The sequence below is a fragment of the Nerophis ophidion genome, linkage group LG12, assembly GCF_033978795.1.
Source record: "Nerophis ophidion isolate RoL-2023_Sa linkage group LG12, RoL_Noph_v1.0, whole genome shotgun sequence".
NCBI classification, from domain to species: Eukaryota; Metazoa; Chordata; class Actinopteri; order Syngnathiformes; family Syngnathidae; genus Nerophis; species Nerophis ophidion.
Window position 1 is genome coordinate 17,972,201 of NC_084622.1, and position 18,866 is coordinate 17,991,066.

The 18,866-nt window shown below is 40.4% G+C and overlaps 1 protein-coding gene across 1 annotated transcript in view; it reads left to right on the forward strand.

Moving 5' to 3' along the window:
• tln2b (talin 2b) overlaps positions 1-18,866 on the forward strand; it is a 242,937-nt gene that overhangs the window by 174,242 nt on the left and 49,829 nt on the right. The window contains 8 exon segments of the mRNA XM_061918043.1: positions 1,312-1,493; positions 8,010-8,142; positions 8,254-8,355; positions 8,453-8,623; positions 11,962-12,108; positions 15,946-16,047; positions 16,150-16,269; positions 18,432-18,578. Coding sequence (XP_061774027.1) covers positions 1,312-1,493; positions 8,010-8,142; positions 8,254-8,355; positions 8,453-8,623; positions 11,962-12,108; positions 15,946-16,047; positions 16,150-16,269; positions 18,432-18,578 — 1,104 coding nt within the window.

An 18,866-nucleotide genomic window follows, 5' to 3' on the forward strand; every position in this document is an offset into this window, starting at 1 on the left:
TCGATTGAAAGTCCAGTTTAGAAAACTGTTTTATTTTAAAAAGACCGCTGCTATCAGTTAGCTCGGCTCCTCACATGTGGGCGACGACAGAATTAACCTCAGACAATTCCCACTCCCGTTCTGCTCCGTTGTTGATCTCTTTATCCCACCGCTGCCACCATGAAGTGTTATTGTATAAATAATACACTGGGTATTTAGGACTGGAACATGTTTTATTTCAGTTTGGTTGTATACATCGCCAGCAAAGGAGTAGTGGTGTTGCATCCTAAAAGGTCCGTCGTGCACCCCCTGCGTCATGTCCGTCCCAGCACATATAACGTCACTCGTTGTCACTTCTTCTGCAGCCGAGTAGTCGCAAGAAGGATCACTAGCGTCCTCTACCACCAGGAGGCGGGAGTCATTTCATGACTCATATTTGACACACGCAGCTACGGTATATGAATAAAACATATCTGCTTACTGTTTTTTTTGCATATTCAATAGCTTGGACCTTAAATCCTAATGAATAGCTCTAAATCTCCTTCCCTTTATGCGATTTCAAATGATTGAAATCAGCCTCCTCCATTTTGAAAATGATGACAGGGGAAGTGTCACTCGTGACGTGACGAGTTTGACCCGGCGGTAATACTAAGCATGCGCTAATTATTTTGCGAAGCGATTTCGACCCGGCAGTAATTCCAGGCAGGCGCATACTATATACCCGGCGGAAATTCAAGGAAATACGGTAGCTTGACATGTACCACGTTAAACTTAGTTCTTGTTTCTGCACACATCTCTTTGACCTAAAATGGATCTCCGTGTTTGATGAGCGCTTTTATTCTCAGCAGCATTCTATTACAAAATGTCATCCGACCTGCCAAGAATGTCAGAGCTGTTCCCTTAAACTAAAACCTTCCAAATCCAACAATACCGAAAGGTTTGTGCGATGAATGTTCAGGGAATCGGAATGGATCTTCTCCCCTGTTGTAATGTCTCCAAATGAATCACAAAGATACATTTTTTATTATTTTCAAACTGAGCGTGAAAGTCCTCACAGAGTCCTCTAAAAGCTTTATGGCTGTAATCTGTTGGAGGGCAGTGTTTAACGGCACTCGCGCCCTCACTGCTGCCCTAATCTTCATCTTGTTCATCTAATTGTCGAGGGAGGCTTTGGCTGGGATCATAAAGACTGAAGGTGTTTCTTCTTGTGTCTCTGTAAAGCTGTCTTTCTAATCTCATGCCTCACTTCCATTGCTCCTTTGATCTTTTCCGCAGCAGTAGAAGTAATATGAACAACTCTGTCATACCACTTGTCTTTCACCTTCTCCACAGGGTGCAGTATCCCAGGAGCCAATAGTCCGTTCAGCGCGCTCTATGCTTGATAGCTCCACTTACCTCCTAGAAACGGCCAGGTCGCTGGTCCTCAACCCCAAAGACCCGCCCACTTGGTCTATACTCGCTGGTCACTCCAGAACAGTATCCGACTCCATCAAGAGCCTCATCACTTCTATCAGGTTGGTTTTGACTACATTTTCTTTTAAAAGAACAGAAAAAGACTGCTGAATTCATCAAACCTCGCAGCAACAGACTAAATCTTATTTAAATTTTTTTCGTGGTTTCTCCTCTTTTAAACCGTTCAATTAAGTGTTTTTTTCATCATTTATTCTCTACAAAAAACCTTCCGTAGAAGGAAAAAAAATGTACGACGGAATGACAGACAGAAATACCCTTTTTTTGGGGGGGGGGGTATTTATTTGTTTCTATATATATATTTATTGTGAGAAATCATTATGATGATCAGTGTTTCCACAAAGATAAATATCATTAATTATTAATAATAGCATAGAGTTAAAGGTAAATTGATCAAATTGGCTATTTCTGGCAATTCATTTAAGTGTGTATCAAACTGGTAGCCCTTCGCATTAATCAGTACCCAAGAAGTAGCTCTTGGTTTCAAAAAGGTTGGAGACCCCTGATTTAGCAGAAGCCTGGCCTCCACTGTTGCTTGGCAACCTGGCAGATGACAGGACTCCAAAAAGGCGATATTTAGCCCTCCTCACTTTATGCTCTTCACGCTTCACTATGTCTGGCCAAAAAAAAAAAAAAAAGTTCCCAATGAACCAGTTGGTGTTTTTTTGGATTAATCTCGACTCATGACGAGGGTGGGCAAGTGTGATCATTTCACACCTATCCTCAAGTCACCTTACTGGCTGCCTATTGCATCCCGGACCCAATTCAAAATGAACCTGCTAACACGTCAATGTTTCTACGGCAACGCCCCCTCCTACCTCAAGGACCTAGTTTCCCCTCAACCTCCTCAAACCCATCAGGACAAACCTACAAATAATGGTCCACCAGACTCTGGAACGCTCTCCCCGACCATCTTCGAGCTTCCACAGTCGGTCGACCGTTTTAAGAAGGGACTAAAAAGCCACCTTTTTTTAGCACAGCTTTTAAAATAAATAAATAAATGGGCTGTACTTGTATAGCGCTTTTCTACCTTCAAGGTACTCAAAGCGCTTTGACACTACTTCCACATTTACCCATTCAAACACACATTCACACACTGATGGAGGGAGCTGCCATGCAAGGCGCCAACCAGCACCCATCAGGAGCAAGGGTGAAGTGTCTTGCTCAGGACACAACGGACGTGACGAGGTTGGTACTAGGTGGGATTTGAACCAGGGCCCCTCGGGTTGCGCACGGCCACTCTCCCACTGCGCCACGCCGTCCCTTTTATCTCGTTTCTCTGCTTTCTTGTTTTTTAAAAGCACTCCTTGGTTGTCTGTTTTATCCAATGCTTTTATGCTTTTTTTTTTCCTATTTTTATCTATGTTTCTGTTTTATCTAGTGTTTTTCATTTTTATTTACATTTTAAAGGCCTACTGAAATGAGACGTTCTTATTTAAACGGGGAGGCAGGTCCATTCTATGTGTCATACTTGATCATTTCGCGATATTGCCATATTTTTGCTGAAAGGATTTAGAAGAGAGGGCTTCACGGTGGCAGAGGGGTTAGTGCGTCTACCTCACAATACGAAGGTCCTGCAGTCCTGGGTTCAAATCCAGGCTCGGGATCTTTCTGTGTGGAGTTTGCATGTTCTCCCCGTGAATGCGTGGGTTCCCTCCGGGTACTCCGGGTACTCCGGCTTCCTCCCACTTCCAAAGACATGCACCTGGGGATAGGTTGATTGGCAACACTAAATTGGCCCTAGTGTGTGAATGTGAGTGTGAATGTTGTCCGTCTATTTGTGTTGGCCCTGTGATGAGGTGGCGACTTGTCCAGGGTGTACCCCGCCTTCCGCCCGATTGTAGCTGAGATAGGCGCCAGCGCCCCCCGCGACCCCAAAAGGGAATAAGCGGTAGAAAATGGATGGATGGATGGATTTAGAAGAGAACATCGACGATAAAGTTCGCAACTTTTGGTCGCTAATAAAAAAGCCTTGCCTGTACCGGAAGTAGCAGACGATGTGCGCATGATGTCACGGGTTGTGGAGCTGCTCACATCTGAACATTGTTTACAATCATGGGCACCAGCACCAGAACGATTTGGATCGAAAAAGCGAGGATTTCCCCATTAATTTGAGTGAGGATGAAAGATTCGTGGATGAGCAAAGTGAGAGTGAAAGACTAGAAAAAAAAACGGCAGAGCGATTCAGATGTTATTAGACAAATTTAATAGGATAATTCTGGAAAATCCCCTATCTGCTTATTGTGTTACTAGTGTTTTAGTGAGATTTTACGGTCGTACCTGTACAACCTGAAGGTCGGCCCCGCACCTTTCTTCAGCAACAGTCGCCGGGTAGTGACGATGCCCATCTCTGCCCTTCGCGATGGACCCTCTTCGTAACACGATCTTTCAAAATGATCGCTGCATAATACACTGTACTTTGTGTGTGTGGGCCTTTAATTTTCTATTAACAAGAAAAACTGAACATTTGTGCAATACTATAACAGTTGGACTTTTACTCAACACACAGTCGCAAATTTACAAGAAATGCTTAAATTGTTGGCAATTTTATGAAGAGTCTTATTTTTACTCGACAAAAGTCACAATTGTATATGAAACTAGCATTTTGGCAATATTATAATATTAATAATCATAATTTTACTTATGACAAAGGTCATCATTTTACTAAAAAAAAGTCACTATTTTACAAGAATAACAAAAAAATTGGCAATATTGTGATAAAAGTCTGAATTTTATACGTCAAATATGGCTAATTCTGGCTTTTTAACCGTGTAGTATTGTGTCCCCTTTAAATAATACTAAACTAATTTAATTCAATTCAACATTTAAAATGTAATTCACTGACGTCAGTGCAGTCTAAACTTATCTCTTATGTGTGACAGCTATCTACCAGTCACACTTATCATTACAGAATGTACCAAATGAAATTGCTTCGAGGTCGGTAAGCACAACCAAATTTATTCTGTGCATTATGGGGAAAGGGTTATAAGGCGCACTGTCAATTTTTGAGAAAATGAAAGAATTTTAAGTCAATCAATCAATGTTTATTTATATAGCCCCAAATCACAAATGTCTCAAAGGACTGCACAAATCATTACGACTACAACATCCTCGGAAGAACCCACAAAGTGCGCCTTATAGTCCGAAAAATACGGTATGTTTATTTACCAGTTACAATACATGATTTGTTGACTGTTGTCATGTGTGACTGCCATCTACTGGTCACACGTATTACAGCATGTACCAACCAAAATTATTCCGTACATTATGGGCACCAGGTTATAAGACGCACTGTCAATTTGTGAGAAAATTAAAGGATTTTAAGTGCGCCTTATAGTCAGAAAAATACGGTGCGTTTATTTATCAGTTAAAATGCATGATTTGTTTACTGGCGTCACAGTGCAGTCCACACGTATCCCTCATGTGTGACTGCCATCTACTGGTCACACTTATCGTTAAACCATGTACCTAATAAAATTGCTTTGAGGTCGGTAAGCACAACCAAAATGATTCCGTACATAATAAGGCGCACTGTTGATTTTTGAGAAAATGAAAGGATTTTAAGTACGCCTGATAGTCCGAAAAATACGGTACGTTTATTTACCAGGTAGAATGCATGATTTGTTTACTCGTGTAATAATGCCGTCTACACATATCTCTTATGTGTGACTGCCATCTACTGGTCACACTTATCATTTCTATTTTAATTTTCTATTATATACTCTAACTTTCTGTTTTTTTAATATACATATGCCATGTAGCAGTTTGAGATTTTAACAAATGTAAAGTGCGTTACAAATGTAATTTATTATTATTCATCAGTTCGCAGTAGACATATTCTGAATAAACACTTCTTTTACTTGTCTTTAATCTCCTGTTCCCAGAGCTGTCCCCATCTTTGAACTCAAATATATAATAAATTATTCACCCCTTTACAATACCCTACCCAAATACACTACTGTGCAATATTACCCTTCGAGTGCAATACGTCCGACACTGATTGTCATTACTTTATTATTCCTCTACTCTTGTTTTGTTCTGTATATTATACAGTGTTTTTTATATTTTACAGGATTGCTTATTGTTTTTATTGGATAGTAATCTGTTTATTTCAATTCTTAATTTTTAGGGACTGATGTCCCTTTGGGACAGGGGACCCTATTGAATTTCTAAGGTTTTATTATTATTATTCTTTATTATTATTCTGCCGCCTCTTTGAGCTTTAATTTGACCCCCTTAACATGCTTCAAAACTCACCAAATTTGACACACACATCAGGACTGGCGAAAATTGCCATCTAATCAAAAAACCAAAACCCGAAACTCTGAATTGCGCTCTAGCACCCCCTAGGAAGAAAACACAGACAAAACTGTCTGTAACTTCCAGTAGCAATGTCGTAGAAACATGAAACAAAAACCTCTATGTAGGTCTCAGTTAGACCTATATTTCATACGCTCATAACTCCCAGCTAAAATCAACCAGAAGTTTGCAATTCCCCCTTCAATAAAAAGTTGGCAAAAAATATTTTCGCTGTTTTTCAAACATTATTTCCTCTTTGTCGTTTCCGCTTCTAATAAACACAGAAGAGAGATTGAACCCTTCTGATTAAAAGTTTATGAAAGAGTTTTAATTTCTACCCCGGTTTAGATTTTGAACCCGCAAAATGTTGTTAAGCTGTTGCAGTTGCGCTAATGTTGTCACTAGATGGCGGCTTCCTGCTCAGACAAAACTGCTTCTAACTCACTGTAGAAATGTCATACACAGGTGAAACAAAAACCTCAATGTAGGTCTCACTGAGACCTATATTTCATAGACTGACAACCTCCAGCTAAAATCAACAGGAAGTTAGCTATTCCCCCTTCAATACAAAAGCCCCGCTCCGTTCACCATGCATTAGTCTCAAAATGTCGGCACCAAGGCGTCCTTATAAAATGCCCAAGCAACTTTACAACTGTTATTACTATGAGACTGATGTATAACACATGTGTATACAACTTTTTCTCTGTGTAATTATCCATCCATCTATCTTCTACCGCTTATCCGGGCTTGGGTCACGGGGGCAGCAGCCCAAGCAGTCCCGCCCATCGCTGCTTGCAGCTTTAATTATCTTCATTACTTATGTGATGTATTTTTATTCCATATTTGTTTTCACTACCACACCTTAAGTTGGAGTCCTTAGTCTCGTTAAATACAAATATAATGACAACATAACCATTCTATTCTATTCTGTTTAATTTCTTAAAGGCCTACTGAAACCCACTGCTACCGACCAAGCAGTCTGATAGTTTATATATCAATGATGAAATATTACATTGCAACACATGCCAACACGGCCTTTTTAGTTTACTAAATTGCAATTTTCAATTCCGCGCGAAGTATCCTGTTGAAAACGTCGCGGTATGATGACGCGTGCGCGTGACGTCACGGATTGTAGCGGACATGTTGTTCCAGCCCCGATCCCAGCTATAAATCGTCTGCTTTAATCCCATAATTCCATAGTATTCTGGACATCTGTGTTGCTGAATCTTTTGCAATTTTTTCAATTAAAAATGGAAACATCAAAGAAGAAAGAAGTAGGTGGGAAGCGGTGTATTACGGCTGCTTTAGCAAAACAAACACAGCCGTTGTTTCCTTGTTTACATTCCCTAAAGATGACGGTGAAGCTTTACTATGGAACAGAGCAGTCAGGTGAACATGGTTCCCTACCACATGTCAAACGGCAGGTTTCGATGAGAAAATTGTTGTAATAAGTTGGCTCTTACCATAGACATGAGCTGATAGCTTGCGTCGTTCCTCGTGCACCTGTCAAAGAGGCAGCTGCAAACTCTCTTGCCTCCTCCCACCGGCCGCCCCCGAACGTGGGATGCTTCCACCGTGGAAGAGGGCAAAAAAAAGCTCAGCCCGGCCGCAACGGCTGCCTTCGTTTCGCCTCATCCAGAAACGTGGCTTCGCTCAGAGACACTGGCGGTCACCACACCCGTGGCCACACCCTTCCGACTTTCAGGTACGACCATATGATCTCACTAAAACACTAGTAACACAATAAGCAGATAAGGGATTTTCCAGAATTATCCTTGTAAATGTGTCCAATAACATCCGAATCGCTCCCACTGCACCTTTTTTTTTCTAGTCCTTCACTCTCACTTTCCTCATCCAAAAATCTTTCATCCTGGGGAAATTGTCGCTTTCCCGGTCCGAATCGCTCTCGCTGCTGGTGGCCATGATTGTAAACAATGTTCAGATGTGAGCAGCTCCACAACCCGTGACGTCACGCGCACATCGTCTGCTACTTCCGGTACAGGCAAGGCTTTTTTTATTAGCGACCAAACGTTGCGAACTTTATCGTGGATGTTCTCTACTAAATCCTTTCAGCAAAAATATGGCAATATCGCGAAATGATCAAGTATGACACATAGAATGGAGCTGCTATCCCTGTTTAAATAATAACATCTCATTTCAGTAGGCCTTTAAATCACATTATTGTGAGCAATGCATTCACTTAGTGTTTACACCAGAATGGAAGGAGCATGTCTGCAGTTTTCCAACTTTCTGGCCCCCAGGGACAAGGCACCAGGACAGAAGGAGTGTGATTACTCCATAGATAGCATCAATAAATGTATCCGGGACATTGAGCAAGCTTCCCTGGCTGCGGTGGGACAGACGCTGCCCTGCAGAGATGATATCTCTATGGAAGTAAGCACACCCATCAGCTGTGGCTGCTCTTGAGACAAAGAGCTAAATGGGATCTGTAGTCTTTCTGTTGTAATTTACGCCGTAATTCTCCGCCTTTTGTAACTCAACCAGGCCCTGCAGGAACAGCTGACTTCATCCGTGCAGGAGATTGGCCATCTGATTGATCCCGTCTCCACGGCCGCCCGGGGTGAAGCCGCCCAGCTGGGACACAAGGTAAGTACATCCCTTCATCCCTTATGGATTTAGATACGTATCCTCATTCTGCTTGTATTCCATCTTGTCCTTCGTCTTCTAACCTTGTTTCCCGCAGGTGACTCAGCTGGCCGGCTACTTTGAGCCGCTTGTCGTGGCCTCGGTGGGTCTGGCCTCCAAGCTGCACGACCACCAACAGCAAATGACCATTCTGGATCAGACCAAGACCCTGTCCGAGTCTGCCTTGCAGATGCTTTACGCTGCCAAGGAAGGTGGCGGCAACCCAAAGGTAATAAGCAAACTGGTATTGATTGAATAAATGCGTTTGGCGTGATAGTTGTGTGACTGATGGCAGTGGATGAGAATGATGAGCAGGATCCTAAACGTCCTATCTTTCCCATGCTCAGCAGTTCTCTGCTATATGTCAGTTGCTCAGCTGCGGGAGTTCTTACCGAGTTTTATTGCTGCTTGTCAAAGTATAGCGGCTCGTTCTCCTCGCTCTATTGATGCAGACAGTATGCACTTACAGTAATTGGTCCTGTCTGCTTTTAGCAGGACAGAGACGGTCTATAGAGGACCACACCAGGGATAAACTCCAGTGTGCCATTGTTAGCATGGGTTTCTCTCTTATTTAATAGCTACCGTATTTCCTTGAATTGTCGCCGGGGTGCTTATTAATTTAAAACCTCTTCTCACTCCGGCACTTACCAAAGACATGCGGTAAATTTAGGCCTGCGCTTATAAATTTAAGTGTGCTGTAAGGATATCATCATGAAAAGCTCATTTTAATAAAAAAAACCTTTTTTATGGTCTTACCTTTACTTATAAATGAAGTCCATGCGGAGCTCCTTCTGATCAAAAGCATCGATTACTTGTTTATAGAAGTCTTCCTTATCTTTCTTCAGTTTTAAAAGTCTCTCTGTCTCGATGGAGATCTTCCATTATTACCTCCTGCTTCGGTTGAAAGTCCACTTTAGAAAACTTATATTTTAGATATGTAATCCTCCATGTTAAAAGTGCAACAAGAGGAAAAAATAAACACACGCTGCTTACTCTTGCTGCTTGTTGTCACTTCTTCTGCAGCTGAGTAGTCACAAGAAGGATCACTAGCGCCCTCTACCACCAGGAGGCGGGAGTCATTTAATGACTCATATTTGACACACGCAGCTACGGTATATAATAAAACATAGCTGCTTACTGGTCTTTTCAGCATATTCAATAGCTTGGACCTTAAATCCTACTGAATAGCTCTTAATCTTCTTCCCTTTATGGGATTTCAAATGATTGAAATCAGCCTCCTCCATTTTGAAAATGATGACAGGTGAAGTGTCACTTGTGACGTGATGAGTTTGACCCGGCGGAAATTCTAGGCATATGCTAATTATTTTGCGAAACGAGTTTGACCCGGCGGAAATTCTAGACATGCGCTAATAAAAATAATATTTTGCGAAACGAGTTTGACCCGGCAGTAATTCTAGGCAGGTGCATACTATATACCTGGCTGCAATTCAAGGAAATACGGTATGTGCATGTAAACACATTTCATCGGATTAAAAGCCTAACCAGATTAAAAATGCTTCATGTAAACACGCCATTCATAATATTTTGACTTGATTGCGTTTGTTCCAATCAGAATTTTATTCCAATCAAGGGCTGGTTAATGCCGATTCATTCAGATCAGAGCGCATGAGTGTGTGCTAGTGATGGGTTGATGAGGCGTCATAAAGCGTTTCGACACATTGCAAAACTGTATTGATACTTTGTCGGTACTGTGTCACTAAATACTGACATCTGCTGGACTTTAAAAATCCCTACAGGCAACCTATGGACCGACTCAACTGACACTGATTTTATGACCTAGTACAGGGGTCACCAACGTGGACCAGATGAGTCGCCCGCTGGCCTGTTCTAAAAATAGCTCAAATAGCAACACTTACCAGTGAGCTGCCTCTACTCTTTAAATTGTATTTACTTACTATCAAGCTGGTCTCGCTTCGCTCGACATTTTTAATTCTAAGAGAGACAAAACTCAAATAGAATTTGAAAATTCTATTTTAAAGACTTGGTCTTCACTTGTTTGAATGAATTCATTTATTTTTTTACTTTGCTTCTTATAACTTTCAGAAAGACAATTTTAGAGAAAAAATATAACCTTAAAAATTATTTTAGGATTTTTAAACACATATACCTTTTTACCTTTTAAATTCCTTCCTCTTCTTTCCTGACAATTTAAATCAATGTTCAAGTAAATTTATTTTTTTATTATAAAGAATAATAAAAAAAATAATAATTTAATTTTTCATTTTAGCTTCTGTTTTTTTGACAAAGAATATTTGTGAAATATTTCTTCAAACTTATGATTAAAATTCAAAAAAATTATTCTGGCAGATCTAGAAAATCTGTAGAATCATATTTAAATCTTATTTCAAAGTCTTTTGAATTTCTTTTAAAATTTTTATTCTGGAAAATCTAGAAGAAATAATGATTTGTCTTTGTTAGAAATATAGCTTGGTCCAATTTGTTATATATTCTAACAAAGTACAGATTGGATTTTAACCTATTTAAAACATGTTACCAAAATTCTAAAAAAATAATCTTAATCAGGAAAAAATACTAATGATATTCCATAAATTATTTTTAAATTTTTTTTCAAAAAGATTCGATTTAGCTGGTTTTTCTCTTTTTTTGGGGTTGAATTTAGAATTTTAAAGAGTCGAAATTGAAGATAAAATATGTTTTAAAAAAAAGTTTTCATTTTTTTCGTGTTTTTTTTCCTCTTTTAAACCCTTCAATTAAGTGTTTTTTTCGTCATTTATTCTCTACAAAAAAACCTTACGTAGAAGGAAAAAAATGTACGACGGAATGACAGATAGAAATACCCTTTTTTTTTATATTTATCTGTTTCTATAAATATTTACTGTGACAAATCAAGATGATCAGTGTTTCCACAAAGATAAATATAATTAATTATTAATAATAGCATAGAGTTATAGGTAAATTAAGCAAATTGGCTATTTTTGGCAGTTTATTTAAGTGTGTATCAAACTGGTAGCCTTTCGCATTAATCAGTACCCAAGAAGTAGCTCTTGGTTTCAAAAAGGTTGGTGACCCCTGGTCTGGTCTGGAGTGTCATGTGTCGATGTAACAATAAACGAAGCATCCAGTGGTCGTCTCAACGAGCTGTTTTATTCACGACCTTACAGCTATTCAAGTACTAACTGCTAAACAGAATGTCGTAACATGACGACGTTCGCCAACCCTCACATATCACGACATGGAGGGCACAGAACAGCTCCATTTTAAAAAGAGAGGTAAAACAAAAGTAGCAAACATAAGTAAAATATAAATGATAAATAACGTGACAAACGTCGGACAAGCAGGAATGCGCATAGCCATGTTTGTTTTTGGCAGAAATCACTGCTTCTTCTTCTTTTACTTCCGTTTGAGCACGTCAAAATAAAATGTATTGAAGGTGATGCATGAAAATAAATTTCATGATTGGATAATTTTGTCCGAGGTTCACAAACACAGTAATATTCCGATCCGAAATATACTCAGATTAGATTAATTTTGTAGTCTTTGATCTTAATTGGAGCCATAATGACTATTGTTTTTAACCATGCCCAGGCATCCCACACTCATGACGCCATCTCCGAAGCCGCACAGCTGATGAAGGAGGCGGTGGACGACATCATGGTGACTTTGAACGAGGCAGCCAGCGAGGGGGGCATGGTCGGGGGCATGGTGGAGTCCATCGCCGAGGCCATGGGCCGGGTGAGGAGTGGAAATCACTGCGACACTTATTGCCGACCTCATTGGCGTGGTGGTTTCACCGCGGGTGTTGTCCGTGACTGTCATTAGTCCCGCGGTAGTCCTCAGGCAAGGGCTGATAGTAGCTGTCACTCTCTCCTGCTGGGGGACATGTCGCAGGATTGACTTTGAGGTTAATAATTAACAATACAGACACTCAACGGACACTTAGTTAGCTCTACTCGCACAATTTAATGAGCTTGGACGCAAGATGTCTGTTTCAATTGACTCTTCCATAGTCTTATTCATTGAACAATTTTTATATTTAGTGTTGTGGTCGGATTTTGCAAATTATACTGCATCATCACAAAAGGCCTTTCTGATAACGGTGTTACCTAATGGAGACAATTGGAGGTGCAAAACATTCCTCAGTATGATGCCGTGCAGAAAAATTCAAATAAAAATCCTAACTCTTTTGGGTAATTGGAATGACAAAACCCAACCTCCCATCCCAAGGTAATATTGGTTTCATTCTAGAGTCCAAAAACATCTACAAAACCCAAAAGCAGTGAAGTTGTCACTTTGTGTAAATGGTAAATAAAAAGACAATACAATGATTTGCAAATCCTTTTCAACTTATATTCAATTGGATAGACTGCAGAGACAAGATATTTTAACGTTCGAACTGAAAAACTTTATTTTTTGCTACGAATAAGTATTCGATTAGCATTCCTCAACTTTCTCAGTCTTTTTTGCCATCTGTGCATTTTTGAAACATGTTGAAGGCATCAAATTCCAAATGAGCTATTATTTGCAATAAATAACTACTATGCGGGCTTCACGGTGGCAGAGGGGTTAGTGCGTCTGCCTCACAATATGAAGGTCCTGCAGTCCTGGGTTCAAATCCAGGCTCGGAATCTTTCTGTGTGGAGTTTGCATGTTCTCCCCGTGAATGCGTGGGTTCCCTCCAGGTACTCCGGCTTCCTCCCACTTCCAAAGACATGCACCTAGGGATAGGTTGATTGGCAACACTAAATTGGCCCTAGTGTGTGAATGTGAGTTTGAATGTTGTCTGTCTATCTGTGTTGGCCCTGCGATGAGGGGGCGACTTGTCCAGGGTGTACTCCGCCTTCCGCCCGATTGTAGCTGAGATAGGCGCCAGCGCCCCCCACGACCCCAAAAGGGAATAAGCGGTAGAAAATGGATGGACGGATATCTACTTTGCAAAGCCAAAGCCATTTATCAACAACACCCAGAAACGCTGCCGGCTTCGCTGATCTAAGATGGACTGATGCAAAGTGGGAAAGTGTTCTGTAGTCTGACGAGACTAAACAACATTTCTCAACCAGCTGTTGCAAGCAATTTAGGGATTTCACCATCCACGGTCTGTAATATCATCAAAAGGTTAAGAGAATCTGGAGAAATCACTGCACGTAAGCCATGATATTATGGACCTTGGACCCTCAGGCGGTACTGCATCAAAAAGCGACATCAGTGTGTAAAGGATATCACCGCATGGGCTCAGGAACACTTCACAAAACCACTGTCCGTAACTACAGTTCGTCACTGCTACGTCTGTAAGTGCAAGTTAAAACTTTACTATGCAAAGCAAAAGCCATTTATCAACAACACCCAGAAACGCAGACAATTAAGTTTCTCAGTGCGAACATTGAATATCTTGTATTTGCAGTTCATTCAATTGAATACAAGTAGAAAAGGATTTGCAAATCATTATATTCTATTTTTATTTACCATTTACACAGGGTGACAACTTCACTGCTTTTGGGTTTAGTACATTGAGATGTTAAAGATTCATCCATCCATATTTGTTCATGTGCATGTGGATGGCTAAGTGCCTTGTTATTCGCTGCCGTGTGCCTGCCTTTTACTCACAGTTGGCAGGGAAAGGTTGCAGCTCACCTGTGGCCCCAGGATAATTTACGGAAAATAAGTCCATGCTTAATTTTTCACATTATTGGGACATTAACAGATGAGCATGTTTGGTGTTCAAGCTGAAACAATCCTCTACAGCAGGGGTGTCCAAACTTTTTCCACTGTGGGCCGCACACTGAAAAATCAAAGCAAGCGGGGGCCGTTTTGATATGTTTTTATTTCAAAAACCAACACAATATATGTGTAAAAATATACATTTAGGCCTCCACTCAGGCTTGATCCCAGGGACCCCAAAGGATTTTAGTCAAAAAAATATTTAAAATGTGTTATTATTTTGTATTATTGTCATTCAAGGTTTAAATCTCTAGATCAATATTAGGTCTAACTGTCAATATAACATTTTTAAAGATTTAAGTTGTATGCCCTTTTTGTCAAAAGAAACCCTGTTTTGTTATGGGGAAAAAAACACAAAATATGCAATAGTTTCCCCCAATAGAATTTTAAAGTGGTATATTTGAGATTATAGAATAATTGGAGCTTTAACAATGTCAACACATAACACCATTGATTTCAATTATTTATTTTTTTAGCAATGACACACAAAAACAATTGCACTAAAATTATTGAGGATCCAAAAGGGTCCTACTCATTAAAAATAAAAAACATTTTTTTTTTTTTACTGTTTACTTTAAACACAATCATCTAGAGAACAACTTCAGATCCATCTGTCAATTATAACTTTTATTGTTGTTTGTTTTTTGTTTGTTCTTATTAGGCCCTTCCTTAGAAAAAAACAACAACTTTGTTTTTTATATGGCAAACACAAAATATGCAACATTTTCCCCAAAAAATATCTCAAAGTGGAATATTTAATGTGACATTGATTTTGATTAATTATTATTTTCTTAAAGAAAATAACAGCCTGCATGGCAGCTCTGTGTTATTAGAGTAAACATTGCAACCTTTTCTTGTCACATTTCACCCGTTTACTCTTTAATACCACTTTTTCTGTTTTTTATTTTTTTAATCGTATTTTTAGAATGTGCTTAGGGCTGTTAAAAAATTACCCGCGGGCCGCTAATGGCCGCACTTTGGACAGCCCTGCTCTACAGACATGCAGTGATGGGCAGTAACAAGCTACATGTCGCTAAGCTACATTGCTTAACTACATTTTCCAGTAGCTTGGCGGTAGCTTAGCTACTTTTTTAACGCGTAGCTTTTCCTGTAGCTAAGTTACTTTTAGACCCGTTTAGCGATGTAGCTTACATTAAAGCTACAAAATGAATAGCAAATCCAGGCCCCCCAAAAATATGGACAAAATCCAATAATACATACGGAAAACATCCATGAGGATTGCCTTGTGTTCCTAGGATGAGAGGCTGGATTGGCTAACGTTAAGGCGATTTATGGACCGGCCAATCAGAGGCATGATAAGGCAGGTCATCGAAACTAGCAAGCAAAATAATAGCAATCACACACTCATGTCACATGACGACGAGGGAGTCGGAGACGGAGGGACGCTTCAAGCTGACGGCTCAGAAAAGAAAAAAAAAACATACTTGAAAATGGCAGAGGAATTCTCTCGCATAGATTAGATTTTTTCTCAAGGATATGGTTATCACTTTTGCATGCCGAAGTCCCAATTAGAGCCTCTTTTCCTACGAGAAGTGATCCAATCCACCTGCGAATATCAAACTAAGGTGCTATTGTGCTCAAACTGAAATACTACTATGTAATTAAACTTAGTGGTTTACTGTCTTCAATGTGAACATAAACATTCACTATATCTACAACATTCTTTGAGTTAATCAATTCACTTCACTACGGTTGTCCAGACATACAGTAGCTTCACCTGTAGCTGATCTACATTTACTCGAGAGTAACTTGTAGCTTAGCTGACTACATTTTCCAAATGTCTTGCCCATCTCTGCATACACGTATTGAAAATAGCAATGTTGGTCTTCACAGCTGGATGAAGGAACACCTCCCGAACCAGACGGCTCCTTTGTGGACTACCAGACCACGATGGTGAAGTTCTCCAAGGCCATCGCCATCGTGGCACAAGAGATGGTGACTACCTTCCACTTTCCAATTTCTAATGACTATTTCCTAGACTTCAGTTCATTAGCTGAAGCGTTCCTTCCCCCTTTGACCCCCTCTCGTTCTGACTAGATGACCAAGTCAGTGACGAGTCCAGAAGAGCTTGGCGGCCTGGCCTCTCAGGTGACGGTGGACTATGGGCATCTGGCACACCAGGGCCGCCTCGCTGCAGCCACCGCAGAACCTGAAGAGGTGAGGGTTATCCTGAGAAACTTAAAGGGCAACTGGATTTTTGAGGGAGAATTTTTCCTATCATCCTCATGTAAGACAAGAACACATACCGTATTTCCTTGAATTGCCACCGGGGCGCTAATTAATTTAAAATCTCTTCTCACTGCGGCGTTTACCAAAGGCATGCGGTAAATTTAGGCCTGCGCGCATACATTTGAGTGTGATGTAAAGATACCATCATGAAAAGCACATTTAATAAAACGTTATTATGGTCTTACCTTTACTCATAAATGAAGTCCATGTGCAGCTCCTTCTGATCAAAAGCATCGATAACTTGTTTATAGAAGTCTTCCTTATCTTTCTTCAGTTTTAAAAGTCTCTCTGTTTCGATGGATATCTTCCTTTATTACCTCCTGCTTCGATTGAAAGTCCAGTTTAGAAATCTGTTTTATTTCAGATATGTAATCCTCCATGTTAAAAGTGCAAGCGAGAGGAAAAAATAAACGATCGCTGCTCACTCTTGCTGCTTGTTGTCACTTCTTCTGCAGCCGAGTAGTTGCAAGAAGGATCACTAGCGCCCTCTATCACCAGGAGGCGGAGTCATTTAATGACTCATATTTGACACACGCAGCTACGGTATATTAATAAAACATAGCTGCTTACTGTTCTTTTTAGCATATTCTATAGCTTGGACCTTAAATCCTACTGAATAGCTCTTAATCTTCTTCCCTTTATGCGGTTTCAAATTATTGAAATCAGCCTCCTCCATTTTGAAAATGGAGACAGGTGAAGTGTCACTCGTGACGTGACAAGTTTGACTCGGCGAAAATTTTAGGCATATGCAAATTATTTGGAGAAATTAGTTTGACCCGGCAATTTCGTTGTACAATGACCATAAGGATCTACTCTATTCTATTACTGGCGTCATTGTGCAGTTTACACTTATCTTTTGTGTGATTGCCATCTACTGGTCACACTTATCAGTACTCCAGGTACCAACTATAATTGCTTCGAGGTCGGTAAGCGCAACCAGAATCATTCCGTGCATTATGCGCACCGGGTTATAAGGCGCACTGTCGATTTTTAAGAAAATTAAATAATTTTAAGTGCGCATTATAGTCGAAAAAATACGGAACTTTGATTTACCAGTTAGAATGCATTATTTGTTTACTGGCGTCATATTGCAGTCTACTTGTATCACTCATGTGTGACTGCCATCTACTGGTCACCCATATCATTACACCATGCACCAAATAAAATGGCTTCGAGGTCGGTAAGCACAACCAAAATTATTCCATAGAAATAGGCGCACCGTCGATTTTTGAGAAAGTGGATTTTAAGTGCGCCTTATAGTCTGAAAAATATGTTACGTTTATTTACCAGTTATAATGCATTAAAAAAAAGACATATGTGTTCTTGTCTTGCATAAGGATTGTTAATTAGAGGTTAAATTCCTAAAAACTTCCCCTTTTAAGAAGTGAAGTGAATTATATTTATATAGCGCTTTTTCTCAAGTTACTCAAAGCGCGTTACATAGTGAAAGCCAATATCTAAGTTACATTTAAACCAGTGTGGGTGGCACTGGGAGCAGGTGGGTAAAGTGTCTTGCCCAAGGACACAACGGCAGTGACTAGGATGGTGGAGGCGGGAATCGAACCTGCAACCCTCAAGTTGCTGGCACGGCCACTCTGAAATATAAAGTTATGTTTGCACTCACATGCTGATGAGCGCAGGTGTTTTCAGCTCTGTGATCAAAGTAAAGGGTACCCCTCCCTACCTCCCTCCCTCCCGCATCCATCACTCCCACCTTGTCCTTTTATTCAAGTTTTCCTCTCTCTGTTGTTGGTGTCAGTGTGTGGAACCATCTCACTAATAAGCTCACCGCTCTGATCAGTAACTTGTACACAACAGCCTGCTGCAAACCCAGCTGGTTACCATAGCGACACGTTGCCTCGACGAGTCTGAATGCCTGTAGTGATGCTTATAAAGGCTCGCCCACCCACCCATGAAGCTCAGTTTGGAAATAATATGAAAGTGCCAGCTTTGCCATCTCTAGAGAGTGCTCGAAAATCATTTTTCATCCACCTGCTCGATAAAAGGGATTGGAGTTGAGCACGCGATTGTTGACGGAAGAGTGAAGCCGGACGGATCGGGTCTGAATCGGTGTCTGCTTCTGCTTTCAGGTGGCTTTCCAGATCAAAACACGTGTACAGGAGCTGGGACACGGCTGTATCTACCTGGTCCAGAAAGCTGGCGCCCTGCAGCTCAGCCCTACAGACAGCTTCTCTAAGAGGGAACTCATTGAGTGTGCTCGCGCCGTCACAGAAAAGGTAGTGTGACCTTCCACGCAGCTGCAATTTACAAACACCAACTTAAACTTATTGTTAAAGAGGAACTGCACTCAGTTTGTACATCCACACGCACAAACATACATATACACATACATGTACATGTACATATACATACACTATACAAACATACAAACCCCGTTTCCATATTAGTTGGGAAATTGTGTTAGATGTAAATATAAACGGAATACAATGATTTGCAAATCTTTTTCAACCCATATTAAGTTGAATGCACTACAAAGACAACATATTTGATGTTCAAACTCATAA